This window comes from Jatropha curcas, chromosome 5 (assembly GCF_041381405.1).
Source record: "Jatropha curcas cultivar XTBG-Jc1 chromosome 5, XTBG_Jcur_1.0, whole genome shotgun sequence".
Lineage (NCBI taxonomy): Eukaryota > Viridiplantae > Streptophyta > Magnoliopsida > Malpighiales > Euphorbiaceae > Jatropha > Jatropha curcas.
In genome coordinates, this window is record NC_143155.1 from 29,623,122 (window position 1) to 29,649,532 (window position 26,411).

At 35.9% G+C, this 26,411-nt stretch overlaps 4 protein-coding genes across 9 annotated transcripts; 3 read left to right on the top strand and 1 right to left on the bottom strand.

Annotated features, from left to right (window-relative positions):
- The first annotated feature begins 271 nt into the window (after nt 1-271).
- Nucleotides 272-8,289, top strand: LOC105643102 (SMAD/FHA domain-containing protein). Of its 3 annotated transcripts, none has more exons than XM_012228162.4 (13): nt 272-733; nt 1,788-1,972; nt 2,068-2,171; nt 2,739-2,819; nt 3,120-3,223; nt 3,334-3,420; nt 4,006-4,208; nt 4,838-5,039; nt 5,134-5,184; nt 5,268-5,366; nt 5,497-5,556; nt 6,034-6,158; nt 6,873-8,289. In XM_012228162.4, exons 1-13 carry the CDS (start codon nt 479-481, stop codon nt 8,014-8,016), a joined length of 2,700 nt encoding a protein of 899 aa, XP_012083552.1. In that variant the 5' UTR covers nt 272-478; the 3' UTR covers nt 8,017-8,289. The 3 variants fall into 3 exon arrangements, with proteins under 3 accessions (XP_012083552.1, XP_012083553.1, XP_020538603.1); XM_012228163.4 differs by having other exon boundaries at nt 6,037-6,158; XM_020682944.3 differs by lacking the exon at nt 272-733 and adding an exon at nt 1,502-1,627.
- A 2,001-nt stretch (nt 8,290-10,290) lies between these two features.
- Nucleotides 10,291-11,364, top strand: LOC110010425 (protein LITTLE ZIPPER 1-like). Of its 2 annotated transcripts, none has more exons than XM_089721114.1 (2): nt 10,291-10,827; nt 10,911-11,364. In XM_089721114.1, the coding sequence occupies exons 1-2, from the start codon at nt 10,715-10,717 to the stop codon at nt 11,122-11,124; spliced, it is 327 nt and encodes a 108-aa protein (XP_089577240.1). In that variant the 5' UTR covers nt 10,291-10,714; the 3' UTR covers nt 11,125-11,364. The 2 variants fall into 2 exon arrangements, with proteins under 2 accessions (XP_089577240.1, XP_089577241.1); XM_089721115.1 differs by having other exon boundaries at nt 10,316-10,827; nt 10,914-11,364.
- Nucleotides 11,365-12,242: 878 nt separating this feature from the next.
- Nucleotides 12,243-18,967, top strand: ARK2 (armadillo repeat kinesin 2). Of its 3 annotated transcripts, none has more exons than XM_012228165.4 (19): nt 12,243-12,572; nt 12,917-13,017; nt 13,120-13,242; nt 13,363-13,548; nt 13,676-13,897; nt 13,985-14,138; nt 14,588-14,737; nt 15,032-15,120; nt 15,216-15,419; nt 15,755-15,877; nt 16,213-16,347; nt 16,528-16,659; nt 16,875-17,010; nt 17,097-17,189; nt 17,499-17,624; nt 17,744-17,869; nt 18,066-18,209; nt 18,307-18,441; nt 18,522-18,967. In XM_012228165.4, exons 1-19 carry the CDS (start codon nt 12,398-12,400, stop codon nt 18,680-18,682), a joined length of 2,715 nt encoding a protein of 904 aa, XP_012083555.1. In that variant the 5' UTR covers nt 12,243-12,397; the 3' UTR covers nt 18,683-18,967. The 3 variants fall into 3 exon arrangements, with proteins under 3 accessions (XP_012083555.1, XP_012083554.1, XP_020538419.1); XM_012228164.3 differs by having other exon boundaries at nt 12,245-12,572; nt 16,872-17,010; XM_020682760.3 differs by lacking the exons at nt 12,243-12,572; nt 12,917-13,017 and having other exon boundaries at nt 13,118-13,253; nt 16,872-17,010.
- A 3,617-nt stretch (nt 18,968-22,584) lies between these two features.
- LOC105643104 (AT-hook motif nuclear-localized protein 22) lies at nt 22,585-24,283 on the bottom strand. The gene has a single exon (XM_012228166.4). The coding sequence runs from the start codon at nt 23,686-23,688 to the stop codon at nt 22,762-22,764; it is 927 nt and encodes a 308-aa protein (XP_012083556.1). The 5' UTR covers nt 23,689-24,283; the 3' UTR covers nt 22,585-22,761.
- Nucleotides 24,284-26,411: the final 2,128 nt, after the last annotated feature.

The window sequence follows — 26,411 nt, forward strand, 5'->3', positions numbered from 1 at the left end:
AGGTTATAGTGTTCTTTTTCTGCTGAAGTGTTAATGGCTGTCCGTCCAGGTAGACCTAGTTTATCGGAGAAAATAAATAAATAAGTAAAGCATAAGATAACAGCTAACACAATTTGGCTTATGGCATTGTTGCTGCACATGTTACCTTTTTGTAGGCTTTCCTACTAGGAATATGTATTTTTTTTTAAAAAAAAAAAAAAAAGAAAAAGAAGAGGCAGTACTATGGCCCAAGGGGCCTAAAGTGGAGTCACTGGCTCACAGCCCACTTCTGAGTGCTATTGTAGTAGACATCGGATCGAGTTAACCGGAGAGAACGCAACTGCAAATCTTCCTCTGGAAGCCCCTTCCGATATCAACACACGTCAGTGTCACACCTCCTCATCATGAAACGCAAAAACAGGCGCTAACCCCTAGGGTTTCAAAATACCCGCCATTTCTTTTTACACATTCTCACTGTCACTCTCTGTAGTCTGCTTCAATGGCCGTGGAAGACGATAACCCAGGAACTCCTTTTTGTTCAAAGCCTAGTCCAAGTCCAGTCTCTCAAACTAGCTCATCGCATCCTCCACCTGGTTCAAACCCTGACGAGATATCGCCGAAGAAGCCATTGAGCCCAAAGGAGTTCATCCTCTCAGTAGCCTCTAAGATCGCTTCTCAGCCTCTAACTAACCCAGACCCCAACGTCTGGGGTGTTCTCACTGCTATTTCTAACAATGCCCGTAAACGCCACCAGGTACCCCTCTCTTCATACTCCAATCCACCCGATCTTCCATTTTCTTTTGTTCTTCTAATTTTTGAGGTTTTATCTTCCCGTGAATTAGTACTTCTTCCTTCGAATGCGTACTCGCCTTTTGTGAGTTCTATTTTTTTTTTTTTTTTTTGTCCAGTTCCAGTGAAAGTTACCTGCTAATTTACCTAAAACCCCTTCAAAAATCTAAATTTTGTGAAATTTCCATTCGTATAGGTTGATTTCAGCTGTGATTATTATGAATTTGGTTGAATTATGCTTTTGCTAATTGTTGGCGAGCATTTTGTTCCTTCTGTTTACTTTTGCTATGTGTGAACATTTTTTTTTTTTTTTTTTGTTTTCTTCGAAACATTGGGGTGCCATCGTTGACATTTTTATTTCTTCCTTCGTCGTACTTTTCGTTGACTGCGAGTCCTGTTGGATTATGTTAAATTGCATCCTCAGGATAAAATTTTTTCTTCACCCTAAAGCTTAGAGGTTTGTGATTATTCGACTGTTAATTTTTGTTAAGGGAATGAACCCCTTGTCTATTGATTTGCTTTACTTAGAGGACATTTATTGCGAGATACTATTCCCGCACATGAACTGAAACGGGCCCTACATTTTTCGCTAATCCTGTGTTTAAATCTAGGACGATGACAAAAAAGATTGATATTGTGGTTGATATGATTCCTTGTGTAAAATAATACTTTCAATTCCTGTTTAAAATAATAATAATCATATTTTCACTTGATTCCTAGCTTGCTAGTACTAGTTTATTAAGATCTATGGGAATAGTTGTTAAACGAAATCTAAGTGGCAATCACTTCCCAGAATTAGATAGTTGCAAGCATATCTAATTGCATGGAAAGTGTCACCTCGCTGCATTCTTATTTTTTGGTAAGCTTTGAGTTTCGTTTGAGTAGTAGGTTGATAAGTTTTTATACGGGTCTACTGTGTAGCATAAAGTCTGTGGTACTTGTCTGTGTCCTTGGGACACTTAATTAAATAGTGTATATGTAGTTTTTGTCAGTTCAAGCTGATGAAATAATCGTAACAGGGTATCAACATGCTTTTGACTGGCGATGAGCATTGCATTGGCAGATTGGTGGAGGATTTGCGTTTTCAAATTGAATCAACTTCAGTTAGTGGAAAGCACTGCAAAATATATAGAAAAAATGTCCCTCTTGAAGATGTGGAGCATCCATCTGACTGTTATAGCTCTGTCTTCTTGCAAGATACTAGGTTGTGCATTGCATGCATACTTTTATCTTACTAACCTTTCTTTCTTTCTTTTTTTTCTCCATTTCAATATTCTAAAATAATTGAGCTTTCTGTAGCACAAATGGGACATATCACAATTGGAAGAAATTGAGTAAGAGGAGCCCTGAATCAAAAGTCCAGCATGGGGATATTATATCATTTGCTGCTCCTCCTCAGCATGGTAATAATGCATTCTCTTCCCCTATGTCCATTTTAGGGGCAGATAAAAATGTTTCTTACTTCTTCAAATGCTCTCTTCATCTGTTAATTCAGTTCATTTCTGAATCTTTTATTTATGTTGTATATTTGAGCATTTCAGTTATATTTTACTGTTTGTGTGTGATGTTAATGCTCTTATGCGTTTAAAGTTTCTGTCTCTGTTTTATTTTGCATTATGTTTTATCTATACTCTTTGTTAACTGATCCTGCTTCCCTGTGCGACATTACTTTGAAATTCCTAAAAAACCATTGTTATTAGTAAATCTATGTTTAAGCAACTTTTTCTCCATCTTTATTAATCAAACATTTCAGCCCCAACCTTTAAGGTTGTAATAACTCATAAGGTTTCAGTGAGTTAATAGTGATGTTAAAGATAAAATTTAAGGCACATAAATAAGCATGTGCCTATGCTATGTAGATTTTAATTGAACGTGTAAAGCTGGCTTTTTCATTGTTTGGTTTTTAAACCATGGATTCTGGAGAATCTACAATTTTTAGTGCTTCATTTTTATCTGGTACATGGTTGCAGAACTTGCATTTGCATTTGTATATCGAGAAGTTCATAGGTCTACTCCTTTGATGGAAGGGACAGCTGCTAAGAGAAAATCAGGTACGTTCATCAATTTATCATTTATATATACACTAAACAATTCATGCTATCTTACTTTACGATTTTCTTTTTATCAAGTTGCATATAAATTTGATTGCACATCACCTGCTGTGGTGGTCTTACAAAACTTTGAAGACATCAGAAGTACTAACTAACAAATGAATTCTTGTTCTCTTGTTGGGAGAACCATGATGTGACCATACCAAATGACCACCGTAACATACTGTTAACCTTATAAAACACTTCTTCAGGTCATATTCATAAATAATAAGTTTGGTTTTATTTTATTTGAGTGTGCAGAGGAGATTGTCTCTGAAAACAAGAGACTAAAAGGTATAGGAATTGGTGCTCCTGAGGGTCCTATATCTCTTGATGATTTTCGAAGCCTTCAACGTTCAAACACGGTATAATTAATTTAAATCATATTTATAGTCATTGAAAAACTAGTAAATTCTTTGAGGAATCATAACTCTTAAAATTTATGATGGAATTTGTGTCCCTATACTATATTCAGGAACTGAGGAAGCAATTGGAAAGCCAAGTCATTACAATTGACACATTGCAGAATGAGCATCGAGCAACTATTGAACGCCACGAAAATGTATGCTCTTCAGTTTTTTTTTTTTTTTTAATCTGTTTGAGTTTCACAAAAGGTAATGGTGATTTAATCTGGTGGAGGGATTTAGTATTTTTCTTGTTTGAAAGAGAATTTTCTGTTCCATTTATTGGATCAGTGTGTAAGCTTGTATTATGAGTGGGAAAAAATGTGGCATAACGGAATGAGCCAAGTAATATCTTGCTCCATACAAGTTTTTACCAATGAATTAATTTTGAAATTGCAAAAAAAATTATGGACTTCAGTGTTGTAAATATCATGGCTGTGCAACTAAGAAGTATTTATGCGCTCGAGTCTTTAGAGCAGCCACTTAATACTAAATTCTAATGGTTGTCACAGTCCCTTCCCATGACCCTACTTCAGTGGAAGCATCACTGAGTATTGCTTTTATCCAGTGAAATACTATCTGATTCATGAGATTTTCATCTGGACATCTAATTTTCATTTTTTGCATTAATTAGTCAATTTTATAGATGTTATTGCTTACATGTTTTATCAACCACTCATTCTTTGATTTGACCAACTATTTCTGTGCGTTATCTCAACTTGAGGTTTGTTCTGTTTCTGCAGGAGATGCGAGAGGTGAAAGAAGCTGTTGCAAAAGTTTACCTTGATCAACTCAAGGAGTTGCAAACTGTGTTGGATGTGAAACAGAAAGAGCTTTCGGAAGTTAATAGAATATCAGCTGAAAGAAAGCATGACTTAGAAGACCTCAATGAAAGACTTGCTGCTTCCAGACAGTCATGTATTGAAGCAAATGAAATAGTGAAGAGGTGAGGAACATTGATGTTGAACCTAGTTTTCTCATGCTCTGAATATTCAAATTCAACAGTAAACCAAATATGCCAGTGGAAGCTACATCCTCATGGAGAAATTAAATAGAAATAGAGAGAACACTTTCACATCTTCTTAACCTGAAGTGGCTGGAGAGATGAAAGGTTTCTTTGATACAACTAAATAAAAAATTACTAAACAAACCTAGGAAATATAATTCGTTTATGTTTCCCTTTCTTAGAATGTCTTTTCATAAGTATGAGTTATGAACAGGTCCGTCTTTCTTAGATGTACTTGGTTCATGATCAGGACTCAGGCCATCATTTAGTAATGAGTATATACTGCATCAAAGCTGCTTTTGGTGATAAATGGTATCATTCCTGTACTAGTAAAAGCACATATCAATTCAATGCTTTTGGATGGCGAAGATGGTTACGTCTAAGTTTGAATCTTACCAAGGTTAAGAAAGAAAGAGAACCCAACTGTGATATGCATATCCCTTACCTTTTTGCTTGGTATAGCTTGAGTTTCAGTGCAGAATAGTACTTCGGTATTGCAGACACTGATGGTTACAGAAATTTTTAAGGAATGGTTAAAAGATTGTAAACTCTTGCATTTTTGTTTTCAGCCACAAGGCATCTATTTCTGAGCTTGAGGCACAATTAGAAGAAGAGAGAGATCAGAGAAGAGAAGAGCGGCAGAAGGCTGCTGCTGATTTAAAGTTAGCAGTGCAGAGAGTTCAGTCTGAGGCTCAAGAGGAAATCAAACGACAGACAGATGCTGCGTCTCAACAGGAGAGAGAATTGCTAGAGGAAATCAACAAGCTTCAGGTTGGAAAAACTTTTTATGGTTTTAAATGTGTTGTTGCATATTTGTTTTGTATCAGAAGCTAGAAAAAGTTGAATTTTCTGCACTTGTATTCAGGAAAGGGAGAAAAAATGGTGTTCACAAGTGGAGACTTTGAGGCCGAAATTGGTATGATTAATTTTATCTTGATATGATGCATTCATTATTTGTATGGTTTGATATAAATGTACTACTTTTATTGTCTTTGCCAGGAGGAAGCCAGGCAAAAGTTGGTTGTTTCTGATAATAAGGTTCGGCAGCTAGAAGCTCAAGTTGCTGGAGAGCAACTGACCTCTGCTAATGGAAGAAAAGTAACAACACCTTTTAATGCTTCTTTATATGTTGTCATATTTAATATTGTTTTCCCTATCCTGTTTCAGTCTCTATGATGGTGTGGACAGTACTGGGCCTGATACTTCTTTTCATGTATTATTTGAGCAGAGAGTTGAGGAACTTGAGCAAGAAATAAAACAACTGAGGAAAGAGCTTGAGAGTGAGAAGGTATATATGTAAATTCTCTTCAATTTCTTTGATTGTTGATTATTAAATGATGATTCCCTCTAAATGCACAAGTGACACTGCCATAGACACCATCACATTCCTAAATGCAAGTAAATCTTTTATTTCAATTCCAAAGTCAGTGTGTCAGATGTTAATTTTGCTACTTCATGTCACTAACTGTCCTAAATTTACATTCTGCTAATTTTGCAAATGGTTAAACGGATAAATTTCCCAATGCTATAAGTTCATTGTTTTGATACTATCATGGTTAGGAACCCATTTGCAAGGGTAAAGAAGACTGATGTTTCTTGTTATTATTTTGAGGTTCTTTTTTTGGTTCTTTCCTTTTTTTTTTTTTTTTTTTTGGTTTTTTTGGGGGGGGGGGGGGGGGGGGGAGTATCTTGCAAATGAATATCTGCTGGCATTATTATAAAAGTTGATTTATTTTTAAGCTGAGATTTTCTTTGCTGTTGGTAGCAGGCAGCGCGTGAAGAAGCATGGGCTAAAGTGTCTGCTCTTGAACTGGAGATAAATTCTGCAATGCGGGATCTTGAATTTGAGAGACGGAGATTAAAAGGTGCTAGAGAAAGAATAATGCTTAGGTATGAATTCAGCCATTGATGTGTTGTGTGTATATATCTTAATTTATTTGTTTATTTTCCCCCTTGTTATTTTTGGTATAAGCTACTAAAGCATGTATTATGCTCACCACAAACTGTCACTGTGTTTAATGCATGATCTATATTGATGATGACGACTGTGTTCTATACTAAGATTATTATTTTTAACTGGCCAGCTAGAAGTTGCAGATCTGGCCTGAGGAATTGCTATCAACTACTATTATGATTCTTTTATAGAAAATAGTTATTTGAGTTATGATTCGAGCTATCAGTTGATGTTGTGGGCTTAAATATCCTTTCCCTCCTTTTCTTGACTGTAACTGTTCTTATAGTTCAAAAATTTATATGACGGTTTTCATTTGCATTTACAATTTGTTCTATATTGGTAAAAAATTGTTGGTGGTTTCTGCTAGGAGTCAATATGGGACTGTTACGTTTCTGCTTAAATTTAATAGATGCAGATTGATTCTGGATGGATATTACATATCCATTGTTTTGTTTAATATCCCCTGTAATCAATTTTCTCCATAGTAATTCCTGTATTGTGCGCTTGATTCTGTGGCATTTGGATCTTTCTCTGCATCTGAAATATGTGCTCAATGGTTGGGATGATATAGTTGCATGTGAAAAAAAACTAAATTGTGCACATGTGAATAGTGGCAGTTTATATCATAGTAATACGTGGCAGCAATGCAGGGAGACACAGTTGCGGGCATTTTATTCCACAACTGAGGAGATATCGATACTGTTTGCCAAGCAGCAAGAACAACTGAAGGCAATGCAGAAGACATTGGAAGATGAGGAAAATTATGAGAACACATCTCTGGACATTGACCTGAATGCACCTGCTGAGGAAATAAATGGCACCCTGGTCAGAGAAAAAGAAACGAAACAATACCGAACCAATGGTGATGCAAAGACTAGCTCTGCTACTTCAGCTCAGAGATTTGATAGAGATCAGGCTACTGCTTCTGGTGTTGAAGCGAGTGTCACTGAGAAGCATGAGTGTGATATCAGAAGTCAAGGAGAACAAAATACCCAGGAAGAAGATTTTACAAGTGCCTGTCATGCTAGAGGCGGCTTTGGTTCTGACATTGATGGTGTTGGCACAGCTCCTGTTCTGGAAGTGGATGCCATAGGAACAGAGCAAGTTCTTGAAACAGAAAGCCCTGGAAGTGATCGGAATATTGATGTAAACAGGTGTGGCTCTTTAGCTGGGGATACTATGCAACTTGATGATGAAGCCCATGTACATGAAAGTGATGAGCACATTCAAACAAATTCTCAGGATGCTTTGCATGATTCCAAATCAAATAATCCTCTTGAGAATCAGAAAGCCATGGATGATACAGAACCAGGGGGCACAATCAGAACAGCCGACCTTTTGGCTTCTGAAGGTGTTGGGAGCTGGGCTTACAGCACTGCTCCTTCTGTCCATGATGACAATGGATCTCCTAAAGACAATGATGAGAACGGTGGGGTAGGGCCTCAGGATTCCAATATTCAGGTAGCTGAGAGTCAAAGCACACCATCTTCTGATGCAGCAGTTGTCAGACGGAATCATGAACGTCGAGCATTAAGTGAGATGATTGGAATTGTTGCACCTGATTTAAAGGAGCAGTTTAGTGCCATGGATAATGATTGTGATAGAGGAAAGGAAGATAAGGGTTCTACTTCAAGCTCCGATACAGAGGGTTGCTCTGAAAGTAATGGTCCTAACAGTGTCAAAGATGCATCAATTTCAGACACTGAAACCGAGGGCAGTGATGGAGCCAATGAGAATCAAAAAGATGACGCGATGGATGAAGATGAAGACACACAAGAAGATTCTCTTGGGTAGCAGAGCAGGTCTGCTAATACTAGACCAGAAAGCAAATTGTAAATAATGTTTGATTTCGACTCTTCCTTTTCCATCTTCCCCAAAATTTCTCGCTGTACTGTTTATTTTAGTGGATGTACAGCTGCCCTTGTGAGCAATAACCGGAAGCTAATTCGGAAATTAGCAAATTTGATGTAAATGCATTAATGGGCAAGTTCTAGTATCAATGGGCAGAGACTATTGTCAGATACTTAGTGATTGAAGCTGTAATTATTCATTTGATTTTGAGCCTCACTCGAATTCCCATCGAAGGCTGGTTCCGTTCTCCATCATTTCCTTTCTCTACCAGGCTACCACTGTTTATTATAGTAATTTTTGCTTTTTGAAAATATTGGATGGCTGAGATTTGAGTTCTAGTAGGCGATAACGGCTTTTTTTTATTATTATATTATTATTATATTCAAATTTAGTACGTAATGTATTTACGACGGTTGAAAAACCAAAGTTGTATTTGAATATATCCAAATAACTAATTAAATCAAATTTGAAAATCGCAAGACTTTGATTCCGTTGTTGACTATCTACTTGCGCAATAGAGCAACGTACCTAAACAGAAAACCAGTAAAGAATAGTGCCTAGTGGTCCAACTCTTTCATCAAATAGCTCAACCATTTCTGGTTTATATTCAAACGGAGCATCATGAGACGTTAAACCTCAGTATTTATACCTTGTATACAATTTTTTTTTTTTTTTTAGGATTTAAATCCGGATCTATGCATAAATTTCATATGAACTTATCACTAAATGAGCAATTTGTTGAGGGCTGGCAGGCTTTAGTAGAGCCCAGAAGCATGTGAAGTGGCTCAGACGGGGTTGGACAAAAAATCAGTATTACCATCATTATGCTTCTGCGTTGTGGAGAAGATGCCAAAAAGCGGTTCACTTTCCAAATAAATGAGCTACTCAATTACATTAACAAAACCGACAAACCAATTGAACCTAACAACATTGACTATTACTTCCTTCCTTCCTTCCTTCCTTCCATTCTCTTCTTCTCTCACCCCACCACTCCTTTTCTCCGGCTCTCTGTCTTCTCCTACTGGCTCCTGCTTGCCCACCACGTGACTTCCACGTGATTGCCTTAGTAGTACATATATTAATATAACAGGTGTTCATCGACCAACTCAAGAACGTTCAGCAAAAGAAAATAATAAAACAGTTATGCCAAAAAAAAAAAAAAAAAAAAATCCGATTTACCATTTAAGCTAATCAATGTGTACATACTATTCTTATTCAAGATTAATTTAGAAATTAATAACGGAAAAGTAATGATTAAAAGTTTCACTTTCAGTATTGTATTTTCCTGATGAATATCAACGCAAATGATTACGCATAAGAGAAAATTACTACTACGAGATTTGGATTGTTTGAACTTAAACAATTTACTATTAAAAAAATAAAATAAAATGGTGAGATTTAGACGCAACATTAACTTAATTTCTTATTAAAAAGCCAAGACACTTGGAAAGGTTATACATATATATATATATATATATATATGCTTGACCAGTTGTACTTTCTCTCAAGTGAAGTTAATTACGAGGTGGGTTTGTATAGTTTGTTCAGTATGTCCTAAAATTAATTAATTAATTAATTAATTAAATATTGCATTTTAGTTGACTTTAAAAAATAATTAAGTTCAGACAATCCCATGCTTATAGGTATTTAATTTGGAATTTACTAATTCGAAAAGCATAGTACTTATAGGTTTTGACTTCCTAGGTCCACTAAATCTAACTAATTATGAATGGATAAACTCAAACCTACCAAATTTTGACTTTTTGGTATCTGTTCCTTTCAAACGTGGTGAGCTAACTTATGTAATTATTATCCCATAGAGAAACTTCACCTTCTCTTTTTACTTTCCCCTTTCAATTTTTTTTTCTCCTTCCATTAATCTAAATTTTAATTTAGTAATCATATACATATACACTAAGAACAATTAATTAATTATATAATATATACATGTGAAAGACCAAAAAATATTTGCAATTAATTTCATACCAGATTAATTGAACTCAATAAATAAATTTGGAATTTTATTGTCTCCTAAAAGTTGTTCAAAGATATAATAATTCATGCAATCAAATAATTTATGTCTTGCCCTTTTTATGTGAACCCTGGACTGAATGCACCTTCCTTAACACATTTCAGGAAGACTAAAAATGTCTTTTTCTTGGCAAATTAGGAACTTTACGTTAACTAGAAGAAGCTAAAGGCTTTAGGAACTGAAAAGGAAATTTCTAAAATTCAAAAAGGTTATTGCTACACTTACATTGGTTTGGTTTTGTATGGTCCTATTCTGTGTGCCAAACCCTAAGGCCTCTCCCAATCAATTTGTATTAGTCTTTTAGACTTTGTGAAATACTAATCAAATAGGCCAAAGAAAAACAAGGAAGTCGCCTTTTTCTCATCTTCCCACTGCATATTCTTCCATCTGTTTTTATTTGCTGGCCATTGTAATCATGGGTCCTTTCAGCCATCATTACAATGGAAAGCCTTCTCTCTCTTTTCTTTCATATGCAATTACACATTACTTCATGTCTTCTTCTATATAATTCCCATTTTCTTTCTCATGGGTTCTTCACCCATACCTTTCCATCTTCCATTGCCCTTTTTCTTTTCCTCTCTTTCTTTCTCAGAGTAAAAGAAGCCAAAAATGTGTACTAACTCTTCAAAACTGAGCATATGCGGTTCCTTTTATGTTGCTCTTAGCAATCCAAAGCTATTAAGAGGAAGAAACCGCCCGTGTCGCCGATTATTAAGCTGCAGGTTTTGTTTTTTTTTTGCTTTTTCCATTCTTTCTGTGTTGGAGGTTAAAAATATCATGATATTTACTGTTACATATGTTGCAGCAGAAGAAGGAGGTGGTTAAAACAAGCAAAGGAGAATAAAATGGCAGTTGCAAAGAAAGAGATGGAAATCAAGAACTTGAAACTTTATATGAAGAACAAAAGCATCATAGAAGAGAACGAGAAGCTAAGAAAGAAAGCTTTACTTCTACACCAGGAGAATCAAGCCTTATTATTTCAGCTTCAAACTCTCAACAGTAAAAACCATTTACTATAATAATATGAGAACGTGAGAAGAAGAAGCGTAGGAAGGAAAGAGGGGGATTTATATATATTTAGTTTCTTTTCTTCTCTTACTTGATTAGGGATTCCTTATATTAATTATTTAGTCTCTTCATGCTGTTTTAATCTTTTTCTCTATCTTTTGTAACTTTCCTTCTTTCTTTTAACCTACAAGCTTAAGCTATTTCTGCATTTATGTGACAAATAAATTTGAAATATAGTGTACTTTATGAAATGTTATTGTATTTAAATAATTTAAAGAAAATAAAAGTATTTAAATTTAAATTTCTAGCAGAGACAAAAACTTGAAAGCTGATTAAATAATTCAATGCAATGGCATAGCATAGCATAATATTAATAGCATACAGGCATACAGCTCTCGAGGGTTCAGGTCGACGAAACGAAACACTGGACATGTTCGAAAAAGAAGTAAAGACAGTTGAAGTGGGAGATAAAGCCCAATTGCTAGGTTAAGACAGAGGGCCCAAGCATGTCCGCGTTCGTTGCAAATTAAAATTCAGCCACGTATTGTTTGGGCTTATTAGATTGAAAGCCCAATATGAACTGGGCAACATCAGAGCTTGGAAAAGCCCATGATATAAATTAAGAATGATTTGGTGTCAAATGCTGTTATATATTTCTACATTCGCAATAAAACGACAAATCAAATGCGAAATAGTTAACAGACTTGTCATTTTCTAGCAGATCCTGTGCCTTCAAATGTCATGTGTTTGATTACATGAAAAGTGTTTGCTACCAAACTATTGAAACTAGCAGTTAAAAGTTCAAACGACAAGAATCGGCTATTAAACGACAATAATCAAAAGAAACCGCCACCGGCAACTGAATCAAAACGAGCCCACTTCCCTACGAAGTTTTGTTGAATCGTGCAAAGTGTATAGGCCGATAAATTGGCGCACTTCATATCACAGACCTTCCAAGTTCTAACGAGGTCAAATAGTCACGGAAACAAAGTAAAAAGGAATAAAAAAAAAAAACCCGTAAAATTTCAAAGTTTTCCAAGGAAGAAGTGGGTCCAGCTGCTGTGACTGTCTCTGTCTCTTGCAAGGCCCTCAACATCTGTGGGTCCTATCTTCATCATCACTTTTGTTTGAACTTTGTATCCACCGAAACGCAGACACATCCCCAAATCTAGCTCACTTGACCTGCCTTTCTCAATCCATTTCTCAATCTGTAATTTTAATTTATACTCCTTTGTTTCTTGCCAATTAAGAGGAATAATAGAAGAGCAAGAGAGATAGTAACTAATGGCCTCGAGTGCTTATAGAAATGGCACTACGAGAGGATCAGTGAAGCCGCTTGCTGCAAATCTCAAATCATCTTCTTTTAAATCGAGACTACATCCTTCGTCGTCAACGGGTGCCGTCCTTCGCCGCCATTCCTTCAGCCCAAACGCCGCTGCTTCTGCTGGAGATGATGGAGGTTACTTTGTTTCTTAAAATTTTCACTTAACTAAATTTTGGAACATCCTGTGCTGTTGTTGTATCTCGAATTAGCTCATTTTAGGAAATGACGCGATCTAGAAACCTGTTTGCTTCTTCTATTCTCATTGTTGTTTATTTGGATAATGCGATTACGAAGGGCTTTTTGATATTTATTGCGTTTAAACTTTAAATTAGCCATTTGCATTCTCACATGTGAGAAAAGTGAATGTCGAGCATCAATAGCTGTCCGTGTTACAGATTAAAGGTTAATATTTGCAAATGATAGTAATAGACTTGTGCTGTTGTTCCTGATACTGATTCATTGCTTTCGGTTTGGGGTAGTACCTGGAAGAGTTCGAGTCGCGGTAAGGTTGCGGCCGAGAAATGCAGAAGAGTTGATCGCAGATGCTGATTTCGCCGATTGCGTGGAATTGCAGCCAGAGGTGGTTTCAGCCTCTACAATTCTCATTTTATATTCTATACCTGTGCTTGGATATATTAACTTGATTCTAGTTTGTTTCTATCAATCATTTGGTCTCTCTCAGCTTAAGAGGTTGAAACTACGCAAGAACAACTGGGACGCAGACACGTATGAGTTTGATGAGGTCCTCACGGAATTTGCTTCACAGAAGCGTGTCTATGAAGTGGTGGCCAAGCCTGTTGTGGAGGTTCGTTCTTAGTAAGAGCTTCTATCTATATTTTAGATTGAAGTTTGATTGAATCCTTGTTAAACATCGTTGAATTCATTCAGCGATTCTCATTACTCTTCCTTTTCTCCAATTTCTTAGAGTGTTCTGGATGGTTACAACGGAACTGTGATGGCATATGGTCAGACTGGTACTGGGAAAACTTTTACTGTTGGACACCTGGGAGATGATGATACATCTGCTCGTGGGATCATAGTTCGTGCAATGGAGGACATTTTGGCAGATGTTTCTCTGGAGACTGATTCTGTATCAGTCTCATATTTGCAGGTTGTTAGTTTGTAGTTATTTAAAACACTTTTATGTTGATAGACTTTCCCCATGCTTTTTTGAAAAAATTAAAATTACCCCAATGATCTCCAGTGTAGCTAATTTTGTTCTTAACATATATCTATAGCTTTATATGGAGACCATCCAGGACCTCCTTGATCCAGCTAATGATAATATTACCATTGTTGAGGATCCAAGATCTGGTGATGTTTCACTACCTGGGGCAACTCTTGTAGAAATTAGGGACCAGCAGACTTTCGTGGAGCTGCTAAGGTTGGGAGAAGCTCATAGAATTGCTGCTAATACGAAAATGAATACTGAATCTTCTCGTAGTCATGCTATTCTCATGGTGAGTACTTCACTCTTTTTCTCTACTGCTCATGTGTCATCTTTCCATGGTAGCCCTTCTGATGAATGCTTAAGTCTGTTAGTGCAGGTTCATGTTAGGAGGTCAGTTGCAGGACGAGAAGATTCTTTTACTAGTGAAATTGATAGTTCTTCTCACTTGGTAAAACCTGTGAGGCCACTTGTTCGGAGGAGCAAGTTGGTCCTGGTAGATCTGGCAGGTTCAGAACGTGTTCACAAGTCAGGTGTTTATCAGAAAATCTAATATATTATAATCACCTTTAATTTTCTTAACAGTTGCCTTAACATATTAAACATGCTTCTTACAACTGCATGCCGATGTAAGAGGTAAGAAAAGTAAACGAGGATAGTTTTTCATGTACGTCTTAAGTCCTTTTAAAACTTGCATTGAAGATAACATCATGAAAATATGCTTGTTCATTCAATGTTTCAATGCCAATCAGATATATTCCTCTTTTGTGATGATAAGGAATGGATGTCTCATGGATACCTAAATAACCATTGTGTAAGAATATTGAATTTCTATTTTTTGTATATATTTTCACTCCACAGTCTATAAGCTTATGAGGCCACGGTGTAGTTTTGAGGATGAATGTTTTCCTAATTTTGTTCTGGTGCTTTTTGAGTTACTATTTACAAGTGTTGTGAACTTCTCTAATCCTTCTTTTGGCAGGAAGCGAGGGGCATATGCTAGAAGAGGCCAAGTCTATCAATCTCTCACTTAGTGCATTAGGCAAGTGTATAAATGCACTGGCAGAGAATAGCGCTCATGTGCCAGTTCGTGATTCAAAGCTTACTAGGTTGCTCAAAGATTCATTTGGAGGTGAGATTCCTTTCTTGTTCATATAAGTCAATATATGCTTACTGTTCTGACTGTGTCAGTTTCTCAGATGTTCAATTATCAAAGTATGTGCTATCATATCATTATAACAGTACGAGTCTTATATGTCAATGTGGAACGGAATCATCATATAATTGCTTATTTCAGATCTTCAAAAAGACCAACATGCATATATTTTGCTTTATCATGTATGATTTGACCTTTTTTCCCACTTTTCTGTCACTATTGAATGGCTTTTCTTTTACAGTTTATTCTTCTCGTTTCATCAAATTACAGGCACAGCAAGGACTTCATTAATAGTCACCATTGGCCCATCACCTCGCCACCGAGGAGAGACTACAAGCACTATATTGTTCGGGCAGAGGGTGAGCCCTTACTTTATAGTTTTTAATGTATGCACATTGTTAGGCGTTACATTTCATATCAAAGACCTTTTGTGATTTTATTGGTCTTATCTTAGGCTATGAAGGTTGAGAACATGTTGAAAATAAAGGAAGAGTTTGATTACAAAAGTTTATCTAGAAAGCTTGAAATACAAGTAGACAAGCTCATTGCAGAGAATGAAAGACAGCAAAAAGCTTTTGATGATGAAGTTGAAAGAATAAATCAAGAAGCAGAAAATCGTATTGCTGAGGTTGAAAGAAACTTTGCTGAAGCCTTAGAGGTTCGTTATATCTATGTCCATAATGCTTGTAAAGTTTGCGTTGTGAAATTCCAATCACTTATCTGCATGCATTCGTATTCATTTGTTATCAATGATTTGTATTCTGGCTAATGCTTTTTGTTTATGTAGTCTTAGAATGATATTATTATTTTTTTTTCCTTTGCGCTTCATGTTAAATTCGGATCTTGAAAAGAACTTTAGAAATGGAAGTTGTAAGTCAAATGCCTTGGCAACGGCTTTGTATTACCTTATCTGTAATCAGACTGAAGTCTCTGCGTTTCAACTGCTATAACCTCTTACTTGGCACATTTCATTTTTGGTATTATTATTTGCAGAAAGAGAGGCTAAAGTGCCAGATGGAATATATGGAATCAGTGAAGCAGCTGGAGCAAAAGATGGTGGCTAATCAGAAAAGGCATGATCATGATGGTTTTATCAGTGATAAATGTAACGGAGAGGTACCTTTCACTTATTTTTTGTTATTATTTTGCTGTAATTTGGGAAGTGAGTTTTGTTGTGGTTGACGATTATCAGGATCATTTTTGACATGAAAGATATTGATATTAAATCTCATATCTTGACTAAACTTATGAATCGCTTTTACTTTTGATATAAAGGAGCAATTGTCTAAAATCCCCTCACTACAATGAATTTCTGGCTTCCTGGTGTTACAGTTAACATTACTCCGTTATGTTTCTGCACCTATTGATGCATTTTGTTTTGCTTCTCATCATTGACTGGATAAATGTTTGGAATGTGATTTTTTTCTCCTTTCCTTCTTCCTTTTTTCAAGGTGCCGGGTGTTTCTTCTTCTGAGGAAGTTGCTGAGATAAAAATGCTGCTTCAAAATGAAATTCAGCTTAGAAAAACAGCAGAAGAGGAGGTTAACAAGCTTAGGAATCAGTTGGAGAATTTTATGCAGTCTACGGTATGGATTATGTGGTTTTGAAGGGTGTTGTGTTAAAATTATATGCTTCTGCCAATTTCTATGTCCTCTAGATTTTTTACTATTACCACTATGGTTTCCGCCATCTCCTGAACCGACAAAGAATTTAAAGGAAAATGTCTTTGGATTTGTGATCTACAAGGGGTTCTTTTCGTGTATTAGTCAGGTGGGGAGGCAGAAATTGTAAAATTTCACAGAATTCTGGAGGATGAAGCTCATACAAAAAAGAAGTTGGAAGAAGAAATTATGATTCTACAAAATCAGTTATTGCAATTGACACTTGAAGCTGACCAGGTACTTGGTTTAGAAATGTTAAGAAGCTCATTTGCTTATAATTGACTTTGTTATAATGAAGTGCTTGAGCTTTTGAATTGTGCTTATTGTCTGAAGTAAGTTTGTTTGCTTGGTTATTAGATGTAGTACTCCTGTCTCTCATTAGCTCCTGAATACTTGCATCAATATGAAAGCTTAAATATGAACTGTGAACTTTGAGTGTGTGTTTGTAGAAGAGGCGGTATCTTGACAGAGGTGGATCTAGAAATGCTTTTCCTGGTTTAGATTCTTTTATATCTCAAGCTAGGCATTCCCAGTTTGATGACACTGTGAATGGACAGAAGGCACCAATGGCTGCACTTTTTGAACAAGGTAATGAAAATATTTTCCCAAAATAATATGATAAAATTTTTAACCCCCATTTTTCTTATAGTTTTTATGATCAACAAATTTGACAGTTGGATTGCAAAAGATTTTGTCATTACTTGAGTCTGAAGATGCCAATACCCGAATTCATGCAGTAAAAGTGGTGGCTAATCTAGCAGCTGAAGGTTAGTAGTTTCTGTCCAAACCCCAACCCAAAAATATTGTTTTCTGATTTCCGGGCAATATATTTTTCTTGTTCAATGCTTGCAAAACTTTAGGTCATATTCTCATGTTGAATACTCTCCTTTAGAATGCCGACTTGTTGATATCAAGTCTGCCTAATCTTCATCTTTGAACTACTATTAGATAAAATTAACAATTTTACTATAAATATTATTATTATTATTTTTTTTTAATTTTCTCTCCCTTGAGCAATAGAGCTCCAGTATGGCTGCATTTGTTACTTTAACCCGTGTTCTGTATGTATGAAGCAGAAGTAAATCAGGAGAAAATTGTTGAAGCTGGAGGCCTTACTTCCTTGCTGATGCTTCTTAGAAACTTTGAGGATGAAACTGTTCGCAGAGTTGCAGCAGGTGCAATTGCCAATCTTGCAATGAATGGTAATTATTATTAGCCCTGATCTTGTCTTCAAGAGTACATTAGGCATATTTTTAGATGAGAGCTACTGCTTAAGGTCACTCTGGTTCTAACTGTTTTGTTTTCTATAATGTTTTTATAGAAGCAAATCAAGAGCTTATTATGGTTCAAGGGGGCATCAGTTTATTATCCATGACAGCAGCTGATGCTGAGGATCCTCAAACTCTCCGCATGGTGGCTGGAGCTATTGCAAATCTGTGTGGAAATGGTACCATGCTCCATTCCTTTATCATCTTTTTTTCCCTTTCCTCATTCAGTCCTTTTGCCGCAGTATTATTTTTTCCTCTCCTTTGTTGTTTTTGTGGTACTGAACCTGTTCAAACTCTTACACTGGATCCATTCCATGCTTGCATTGATATTCACGGTTACTTTTTGTTATCCCATGTGCCTTCTATGCCTTGCAGATAAGCTGCAAATGAAGCTGAGATCTGAAGGTGGGATAAAGGCCTTGCTAGGAATGGTGAGATGTGGGCATCCTGATGTTCTCTCCCAAGTTGCACGTGGCATTGCAAACTTTGCCAAATGTGAGTCACGAGCATCCACCCAAGGTTAGTCCTATGGTTGATGCCTGCAATTGGTGTAACTGGATTTTTTACTAAATCAAATGTAGAAATCAATAACTATCCATTACGTTGACACCTGCAGGAATAAAAGGTGGCGTTGGCAGATCGCTTCTTATAGAAGATGGTGCACTTCCATGGATCGTTAAAAATGCTAATAATGAATCTGCACCAATCAGACGCCACATCGAGCTGGCCCTTTGCCACTTAGCGCAGCATGGTAAGTGCAACGTCATCTTTTCTGTTGAGAAATTTTCTTTTCACCGCACTCCAGGAGACATAATATTCCTTCAATTTCAGAAGTAAATGCAAAGGACATGATTAATGGAGGTGCACTCTGGGAACTAGTTCGCATCTCACGGGACTGTTCTCGAGAAGACATAAGAAGTCTTGCTCGTCGAACTTTGAATTCAAGCCTTACCTTCAGAGCCGAAATGCGGCGTTTACGGATAGAGTTGTGAGTGTAGGAGTGATGGCTAGGGATCTTCCTGCACACATTTTCAGCAAATTTTCCTGTAAAGAAATGTCTGGTCTTTGTAATGTGCAACAGGTGTTTGAATGTTTAGCTAGCATATTAATAGTTGTTTCTGGATAGGATAACGAGCAGAAAGAGGATGAGGATGAAATTATATGAAACGATTTTGTAGCTGTAGTAGTTAGCTAAATTCTTTGTATGGCATTGCTTAATTTCAGCTTTGTAAATTTGACTAATCCTATTAGTAATCAATATCTCAATTTCTTCACAACTAATTCATATTTTAGTTCCAAGCTTCCTAGCCTTGGTTAAATTTTGCTTTTCAGTATTTGTGGGCCCGTGGTTCTTCTTTTACAAATTGAAGACCACGCTATCTCGTAGTAGTAGTACACAAGGCCATGGGCCCCTTATATCTTTTGTTTGGACTAGGTCGAATATTTTGTTGTAGACTGCTTGATTACTTTGTACTGATATTCTTCTTATATGGAAGTCTAAGAAGGAAACTGATCTCAATCTGCAGCTATTTTCAGATTTAGGACATTAAGTCAATAGGTATTTTTGTTTTTGTTTACATCACAAACTTTTGCCAAATAGCTTTACCTCAAAACATGAAAATGATAGCTCCTTTTTTTTTCTTTCTTTCCCTTTTAGACGATGCGATGGCTCCCAACCATCTGGCTTTCAACATTTTCATCCTCGATTCTACATGGCAAAACTGATTGTAGTACGGAAAATCAAAAATCAGTTCTTTCTTTTCTTTGCTGGTCAAATTCTCAATTACTTATTTTCAAAAATCAAAATTTAAAAGAAAAAATCAGTACCAAGAGCGAGGGAACAGAAGTTCATTGCTACTGTAGGAAATCACGTCATTTTTTTTTTAACTAAATAAAAGGTGACTGCTAGATGTGTTAGTGACTGTTCCATTGGCTCGGCCACTGCCAGATATTTACGTTCCGATTTTAGATATTCTCATAAAGCACACCGATTCTCTTTACACTAATGGGAGACGTTGTCACCTTCTTAACAGTTAGTTGCTCAATCTAAATACATTACTCGTGCATGTGTTCAATCCGGTCCAACGCAACCCGGTTGAATAGCCCTAATTCTGTGTGGCACAACACTTCAAACTTAATTTAATTGTAAATACAATTAAGGAGCGAACATATATAAATTAATTAAATTAAATAATAAAATAAATAAATTGCAAAAGTTTAGAAAGGCACAATTGGAGCAACAATAATTAATAATTTATAAGCATTGATAAGGAGAAATTGGAAAGGACAGTCATGGGTGAAATGAGATCTTTAATTAGAAGTTTCGAGTTTGAGTTTTGAATATAAAATTCTTCTAAACAATTGAAGATTAGTGCTTTGCTCCTTTGATGGGTCTGTTAATGCAAATTCGAATTGTGCGAATCCAGATTAATCAGGCCAATCAGATATTGAAATTCATGATAATTAAAATAAAAAGAAAACCAAATCATGTGTATTTTCCTTAAATGAAAAAAATAGGAGAGTTTGCAAAATCAAAGAATGATTTAGAAGGTCATCAATACACAACGTGACACTAATTGAGAGGTTCAAATAAATTAAGAAATGGACAGAAAAAAATGGTCCATGTGCTAATTAGCAAATCCTAGTAAAAGGGGCATGTAATTAAGTGGGACATATTCTCTTTCTAAGCACTCAACTACACCCATATGCAAAGAAGAAGGAAAGATTTACAGATAAAAAGTTTTTTTTTTTTTTAAATTTTTTTTTCAAAGTTTGATATAATGCAGAGAACAAGTTGGAGATGGGAATTGGAAAGCCCATAGGCATAAAGACATCATTTTGGTTAGGTCATTCTAATGGCCATAGCAACCAGAAGAAAAGAAAGGAAAAGGCAAACATAATAAGAGTGGAGTTGTAATATTTTATATACTTGCATTTAATCATTGAAGAGTAGTTCAAAGAATCAAGATGGTTTAATCATGAAAAACCAGAATAGCATTTTCACAAAGTACAATAGATATGGTCCACCTAAATATCACCCTCCAACGTGTACAAAATCTAGGTGAAATATATATTTTTTTTTAATTTTTTTTTTCAGGATTTAAACCTTGTACACACCAAGGATCCGCACATTTATATTGATTGGTTGATAGATATATTAATAAAAAGCAAAAAAATGAAAAAAAAAACCTAATAAGTCATAATAAAATTTCATGTACATATATAAAGGTCTAGCTAGGTGACATAATAATAAAACAATCTTTAAGTTTACAGAACCATTTTCATTCTGTACAGCATAAAAAAAAAAAAAGGAAGATCAAAATCAGAAAGACAGTATACCAAAGTTCGAACTTTATTGTTTGGTATAGAAGGAAAATATTAAGAAATGAGAATGGATTCAATAATTACTGCATAATGAAGAAGAAGACATAGAGAAGCCTTTCTTCCACATAATCAATAAAAGTTTGGCTGAAAAAAAAAAGTCACTGTTAATGGACTAAGAGAGAAGACAACGAAACTGTAATGAAATCAAATCTCAACAGTGGCAATGAAGAACAAAGAAGGACAAGAAAAATATATAAAAATAAATATTGTTAGTATTCCCAAAAAAAATAATTAGTAGTAAGTAATAAACTCAGTCTCTAGTCTCCTGTCCAACTGTTAAAGGGTGGAAGGAAGAATACCTTGATAACTACCAAAAAAGATAATAATAATAATAATAATAATAATAATAATAATAATAATAAACTCAGGCTCTGCTGGTTCTACTAAAATTAGAAAGAACACTGGAAACTCTGAACAAGGAAAAGAATTCAACTAACCTACGACGGAATCCAAAAATAGAACTTATCATTACAAGAAGGATCATATGCTGTTTGTTTTTCCTTCTTTTTTTTTTTAGAAAAAAAAACAAACTGTAAAAGAATTAAAAGAAAGAAAGAAATTGCTTAGCTTATACTGCTCTTGGATTTCACTTCCATCCTTTACCTTCAATGGAGTCTGTGACAGTTTTGGAGAGAGAGAGAAACTTTCAAGTTTTAACGCTTGTCCTGGACCCCTGGTTGTTGTAGGCTTTATATGGCGTATATATATATATCTATATATATGGAAGTGTAAGTTTGCCTCGAAAAGGAGCTTTTACAGAGCAGCGCACGTGTAACCCAATACCCAATGTTCATCTCTGCAGAGGGGGGCTTCCATAATGTTTAATAAAACCCTAACCAGTCAGAATTCACATTTCAAAACTAACAAACAAACAAACAACATAACCTAAAGCCCATAACTTCCCCTTACTTTCTATAAGTCATGATTTGCCACTTCCTCCCCACCAACTCTCTAACATTCAATTTATGTTTACAATTGATAGCATTTTCTGTACAGTGTGTGGTGACGGAAATTATGAATGAATGTTGTAATGTAGTATGCAATGGGAAAGAAAAAAAAAAAAAAGGAATTTTTAAATACAATGAATATAAATAAATGACTTTTCCAACTTAAAAAATATAAAATCCACGAAAATCTATGTATGAATCTAGTTTAAACTTGCAATGTTTCCTTCTTGATTTTATTTTCTATAAAAGAATATATAGGGGTTTGGATATCTAACAGAATCTGAGACTCAAAAGTTTTTCTTTTGATCCATCAAAAAAAATTATTTTGAAGATTTTTTTTAAAGAAAAAAAAAATCAAGGAGGACGAATTGGCTAACATTTTGTTTTCATATTTCAGTAAAAGAAAAAAATGATTAATTATCAGGCAAGTTATCAGAACTGAAACTGAGAATGAGTAGAGATGGAAAGAATTGAAAGGCCATCTTCTCTTGATGCTGCTTCATCTTTAAGCTAAATCAAATAGAAAAAAAAAAAAAAAAAAAAAAACAAACCCACAAAAAAAATTCATAAATTTGTACATCCTTCTTCAATCAAAGGCAGTTGAATACCATGATCATCAACATCTTAAACATAACCTAACTTTTAAAGGAGGAAGAAGAAGAAGAATGAAGATTGAAGATTTAGAAGTGAGGAAACAAAAGATAAAAGAGAAAGAAACACAGTTTCTGTTGTGTTACTAATTAATAAGGAGGGCGACCAGTGCCCCAATAGGCCTCGGCTGGAAGTTGCACTGAATTTAGTAGATTAGGAGGCAACCCTTGAAAAAGAGATGGATTTGGATCTTGCATTAGTTGCTGTTGCTGCGTCTGCTGCTGCTGTTGTGGTTGTTGCTGCGGCTGTCCGACAGCTCCAGGTGACCCTAGAGGCCCATTTCCAGCCACAGCCACCTGTCCCTCATCTTCCTCCAACGGCAACCTCTCATATGCGGCATTACCAAAAGAAGCTGCCATAATCACCACCGGCCCAGATGCAAGAAGGGGACCCACTACGCTCCCTCCAACCACTTGGCCTTGACCACCGGCTAAATATATGGTCAACCCCGAGGCAGCTGGTGGAGCTGGAGGTGGCAAAAACGATCCTGAAAGTGATAAAATCTCGAACCTTCCATGTAAAGTTACAACTGCTCCTGGAGAAGCCGGTTGCCTAAGAGTGACATTAGTAACTGTTCCAGTTCCACTCAAAATGCAAACCCCTCTTTGTCTTCGCCTTGCAAAAGTTGATACACTCTCCATAATATCACAACCGTTGGCGATTTCCATAACATGAGATCGAAGGGCATTGGCGCTATCTCTGGTGATTATGATCGGTGGTTTAGCTTTATTCTTGGAACCGGCAGGTCTTCCTCTAGGTCTTCTACCCATCTCTCCTTCTCCTCCAGAATTTGCAGGGACTAGTTCTTTACCTTCGACACTAGTGTTATTGGCGGTGCCGGTAGTGATCTCATCGTGCTCTCTCTTTTGACCGCGATTAAAGCTGCCGTTACCACTTTGTTCATCTTCAGAATTTTGTTGTTGGTGGTGTTGAAATTGATGATGAGTATGCAAATGAAGATCTCTCGTATGGAAAGGAGGTGGAAGAGGACGCCCATGTGCTGCAACTGGATCCATCTCTTTCTTCTTTCTTCTAAACTTACCCTAATTAATTATATCTTTCAGTATATAAAGGCCAAGCTAAAATAATTAAATTGGAAGAGAGAAAAACCAAACTGAAACTCCCTCGTGTTTCTTTCTCGCTTTCTTCTTTTAGGGGGAAAGATTAAATGCTACTGATGTTCAAAAGATCATAAGGGAAAATTAAACCAAAATTAAGATCAAATAGCTGAATCAAGCCCATCTTCATGCGAGCGAAGAAGGTAGGAGAGATTGTGTCGAATGAAAGAGATGAACTGATGCTGCTGGTTAAAGGTTTGGGAGAAAATGAACGAGAGAAGGGGAAAGGCAATAGAGAAAGCGAGAGAGAGAGAGAGAGAGAGAGAAACAGAAAGATAGAGTTTATTGGGTCTCCTTTTGAGCTTTTTGGTTTTTGGGTATAGTGTTGTTGGGTTAGGGTTAGGTCGAGGCATCGGGTCGATGATGGGTTTAGTTTTGGTAAGACAGCGTGCGCATGGGCGGTGTGTGGGGCCTACACTTCTCTCTCTCTCTCTCTCTTTTGTCTCACAATACAACACTATGGGGCCGGGTCCCAACACCCCATGTTCTCTCCCTTGCTTTCTCCATCTCATGTTTAAAAGCCTGCGCTATAAGATCATTTTGTCCTCCATCGTTTTTATTTCCTTCCTTCCTCAAACTAACAATCAACCCACCTTCTCTCTCTCCCTCCATACATTCTCCTTAATTTATTTCACACTATTAACAACGTTAACTAACTTCCCATCTACTCCAAACTTATCCTAATTAATTCTAAGTACTGAGTCGTTTCCATCGATTCTTCAAATTGACCATCTTTAAGGTTTTTGTTCTGCGTCTCGTGTTTCCTTACTATTAGGTCTACCCAATAAGAAGCATAAAACTACAGTCTAAAAGCACTAATATTTCTGGAAAGATTTATATGTAAACTGATAAGCTCTATCTTTCTCTCTCTTCCTGTGTGTATATATATATAGTAACGACCGATGTTTTTGACTTGACTGAAAGAATCAAGCTGTAAAAGGCATCAGCCCCCTGCCTCTGTTAAATGCATAAAAGGCAAGAACTTTTCGTGAGATAAAAGCGTTATATATATTCATATGAAAATGACAAAGGTTAAAAAAAAAAAAAAAAAGGGAGAAGAAGAAAGAAACTGATGAGTTAACGTTTGTGTTCTCACTTCTCGGGCTTCTGAGCTAATAGCGGTTACATTGTTGTTTTACTGTGTCTTGACTCTAGTTGATTGTAAGAACTAGAAACGAAAAACCGAAAAAAATGAAGCGTGCGGAATGAGTGGCGTTTCCGTAATTTAGTACGAGGACAGGGTGGTTCGTGGGAAATAGGGTGGTCCATGTGGGTCATGGGAAATTGGGATGGACCCACCCGAACAAAATGGGTCAGGAGAGTCAGTGCGTGTCTTAAGGGCGACTCTCGATGCTAGGAATGCAAATGCATTGATGTTGATGTGTATGCAACTGTAGGGTCCACATAAAAGTATAAATTAAAAAATTAGAAAAAAAAAAAACAAAAGAGCCGATCATGAGACGTGTCTCTTCCCTAGTTCCTTCTCCTATCGGCCCTCACCTTTTTTCCTTCTTATCATCTCCAAAAGACAAAAGCCTAAGCATCTTGCTTCTACTCCATCAATCCCATACAAAATATATCTAGTGTAGCTTTCGTATAAATTAAAAAATATATACAAATCAATATAATTATATTATAATTTTCTAAATATGTTATTATTTTTCATTAATTATTTATTTAAAGACTTGATCAATAATTATAGTAATATATTTTTCATTATTTGATGAACAAGTTGAATTAAATTGAGTATTACATTGTCTGATAATATATGAAAAGAGGTGTGGAAGCATATATTTATGACAACATTATAAGAAAATGATGGCCTGAACTTATTTGGTTGAAAATATATGAGTATTAAATGCAGTGCAATGCCATGAGTCATCCGTAATTATTTTCAAGGATCTCAAAATTTCTCCAGCCGCCTGTCTTTGTCTCTCTCTCCAAATTAAATTGAGTTCTTTATTTTTTTTTTTTTTTAAATCAAAACTTACGGACTGAGAATTGAATTTGAATTTGAGAATTGTTGGAATTGGATATAGGATTTTTTTTTTTTTCATAAATATATAAAACTTGATTATTTATGTTTTATTTTCGAGTTATTCTATAATTCCAAGAAATTGGGCAGTGACATAAATAAAGATGATCACAGCCGTTGGTTGGAGGGCAAAGAGAAGGAGATGTGGTCAAGAAAGAGAGTCAGCAGAATTTATAATAGGACGTCAGGTACCGTTGGATTTTGTCCCCAGCATGAAAGCATCCAACTCATGCGCACGTGCAGAGGCACGGTCACGGAATATACCTGTCGCGGCGATGCTCTCTTTTTCTGTCATCTTTCTCTCCCCTTGCTTTCAATCCAAGTACAGTTTTGCTCCCTCATTAATTGCGAGGGAAGCACCTTCATACCAAAGTTATCTTTCTAACAATGTGTAGCCAAAATTCATCAAAAGCATCGTATAACAAAAATAAATAAAAAAAAAAATAGATATCACGATTTTGTTTATTTAAATCAATATATATTGTATAAAGAAAGAAATAATTGGTGATCACTGTTGATGGATTTCCAAATTTAAAAGTAAAAAATCATCATCGAGCGAAGAAAAGAAAAGGTCAAAGGAAAGCGA

Coding starts and splice junctions, on each gene's coding strand:
- LOC105643102 (XM_012228162.4), top strand. CDS start 479: ATGGCCGTGGAAGACGATAACCCAGGAACTCCTTTTTGTTCAAAGCCT. Junction 2,172..2,738: donor TGCTGCTCCTCCTCAGCATG/GTAATAATGCAT, acceptor ACATGGTTGCAG/AACTTGCATTTGCATTTGTA. Junction 4,209..4,837: donor GCAAATGAAATAGTGAAGAG/GTGAGGAACATT, acceptor TTTTGTTTTCAG/CCACAAGGCATCTATTTCTG.
- LOC110010425 (XM_089721114.1), top strand. CDS start 10,715: ATGTGTACTAACTCTTCAAAACTGAGCATATGCGGTTCCTTTTATGTT. Junction 10,828..10,910: donor CGCCGATTATTAAGCTGCAG/GTTTTGTTTTTT, acceptor CATATGTTGCAG/CAGAAGAAGGAGGTGGTTAA.
- ARK2 (XM_012228164.3), top strand. CDS start 12,398: ATGGCCTCGAGTGCTTATAGAAATGGCACTACGAGAGGATCAGTGAAG. Junction 12,573..12,916: donor TTCTGCTGGAGATGATGGAG/GTTACTTTGTTT, acceptor GGTTTGGGGTAG/TACCTGGAAGAGTTCGAGTC. Junction 15,420..15,754: donor ACTTTGCTGAAGCCTTAGAG/GTTCGTTATATC, acceptor TATTATTTGCAG/AAAGAGAGGCTAAAGTGCCA.
- LOC105643104 (XM_012228166.4), bottom strand. CDS start 23,688: ATGGATCCAGTTGCAGCACATGGGCGTCCTCTTCCACCTCCTTTCCAT.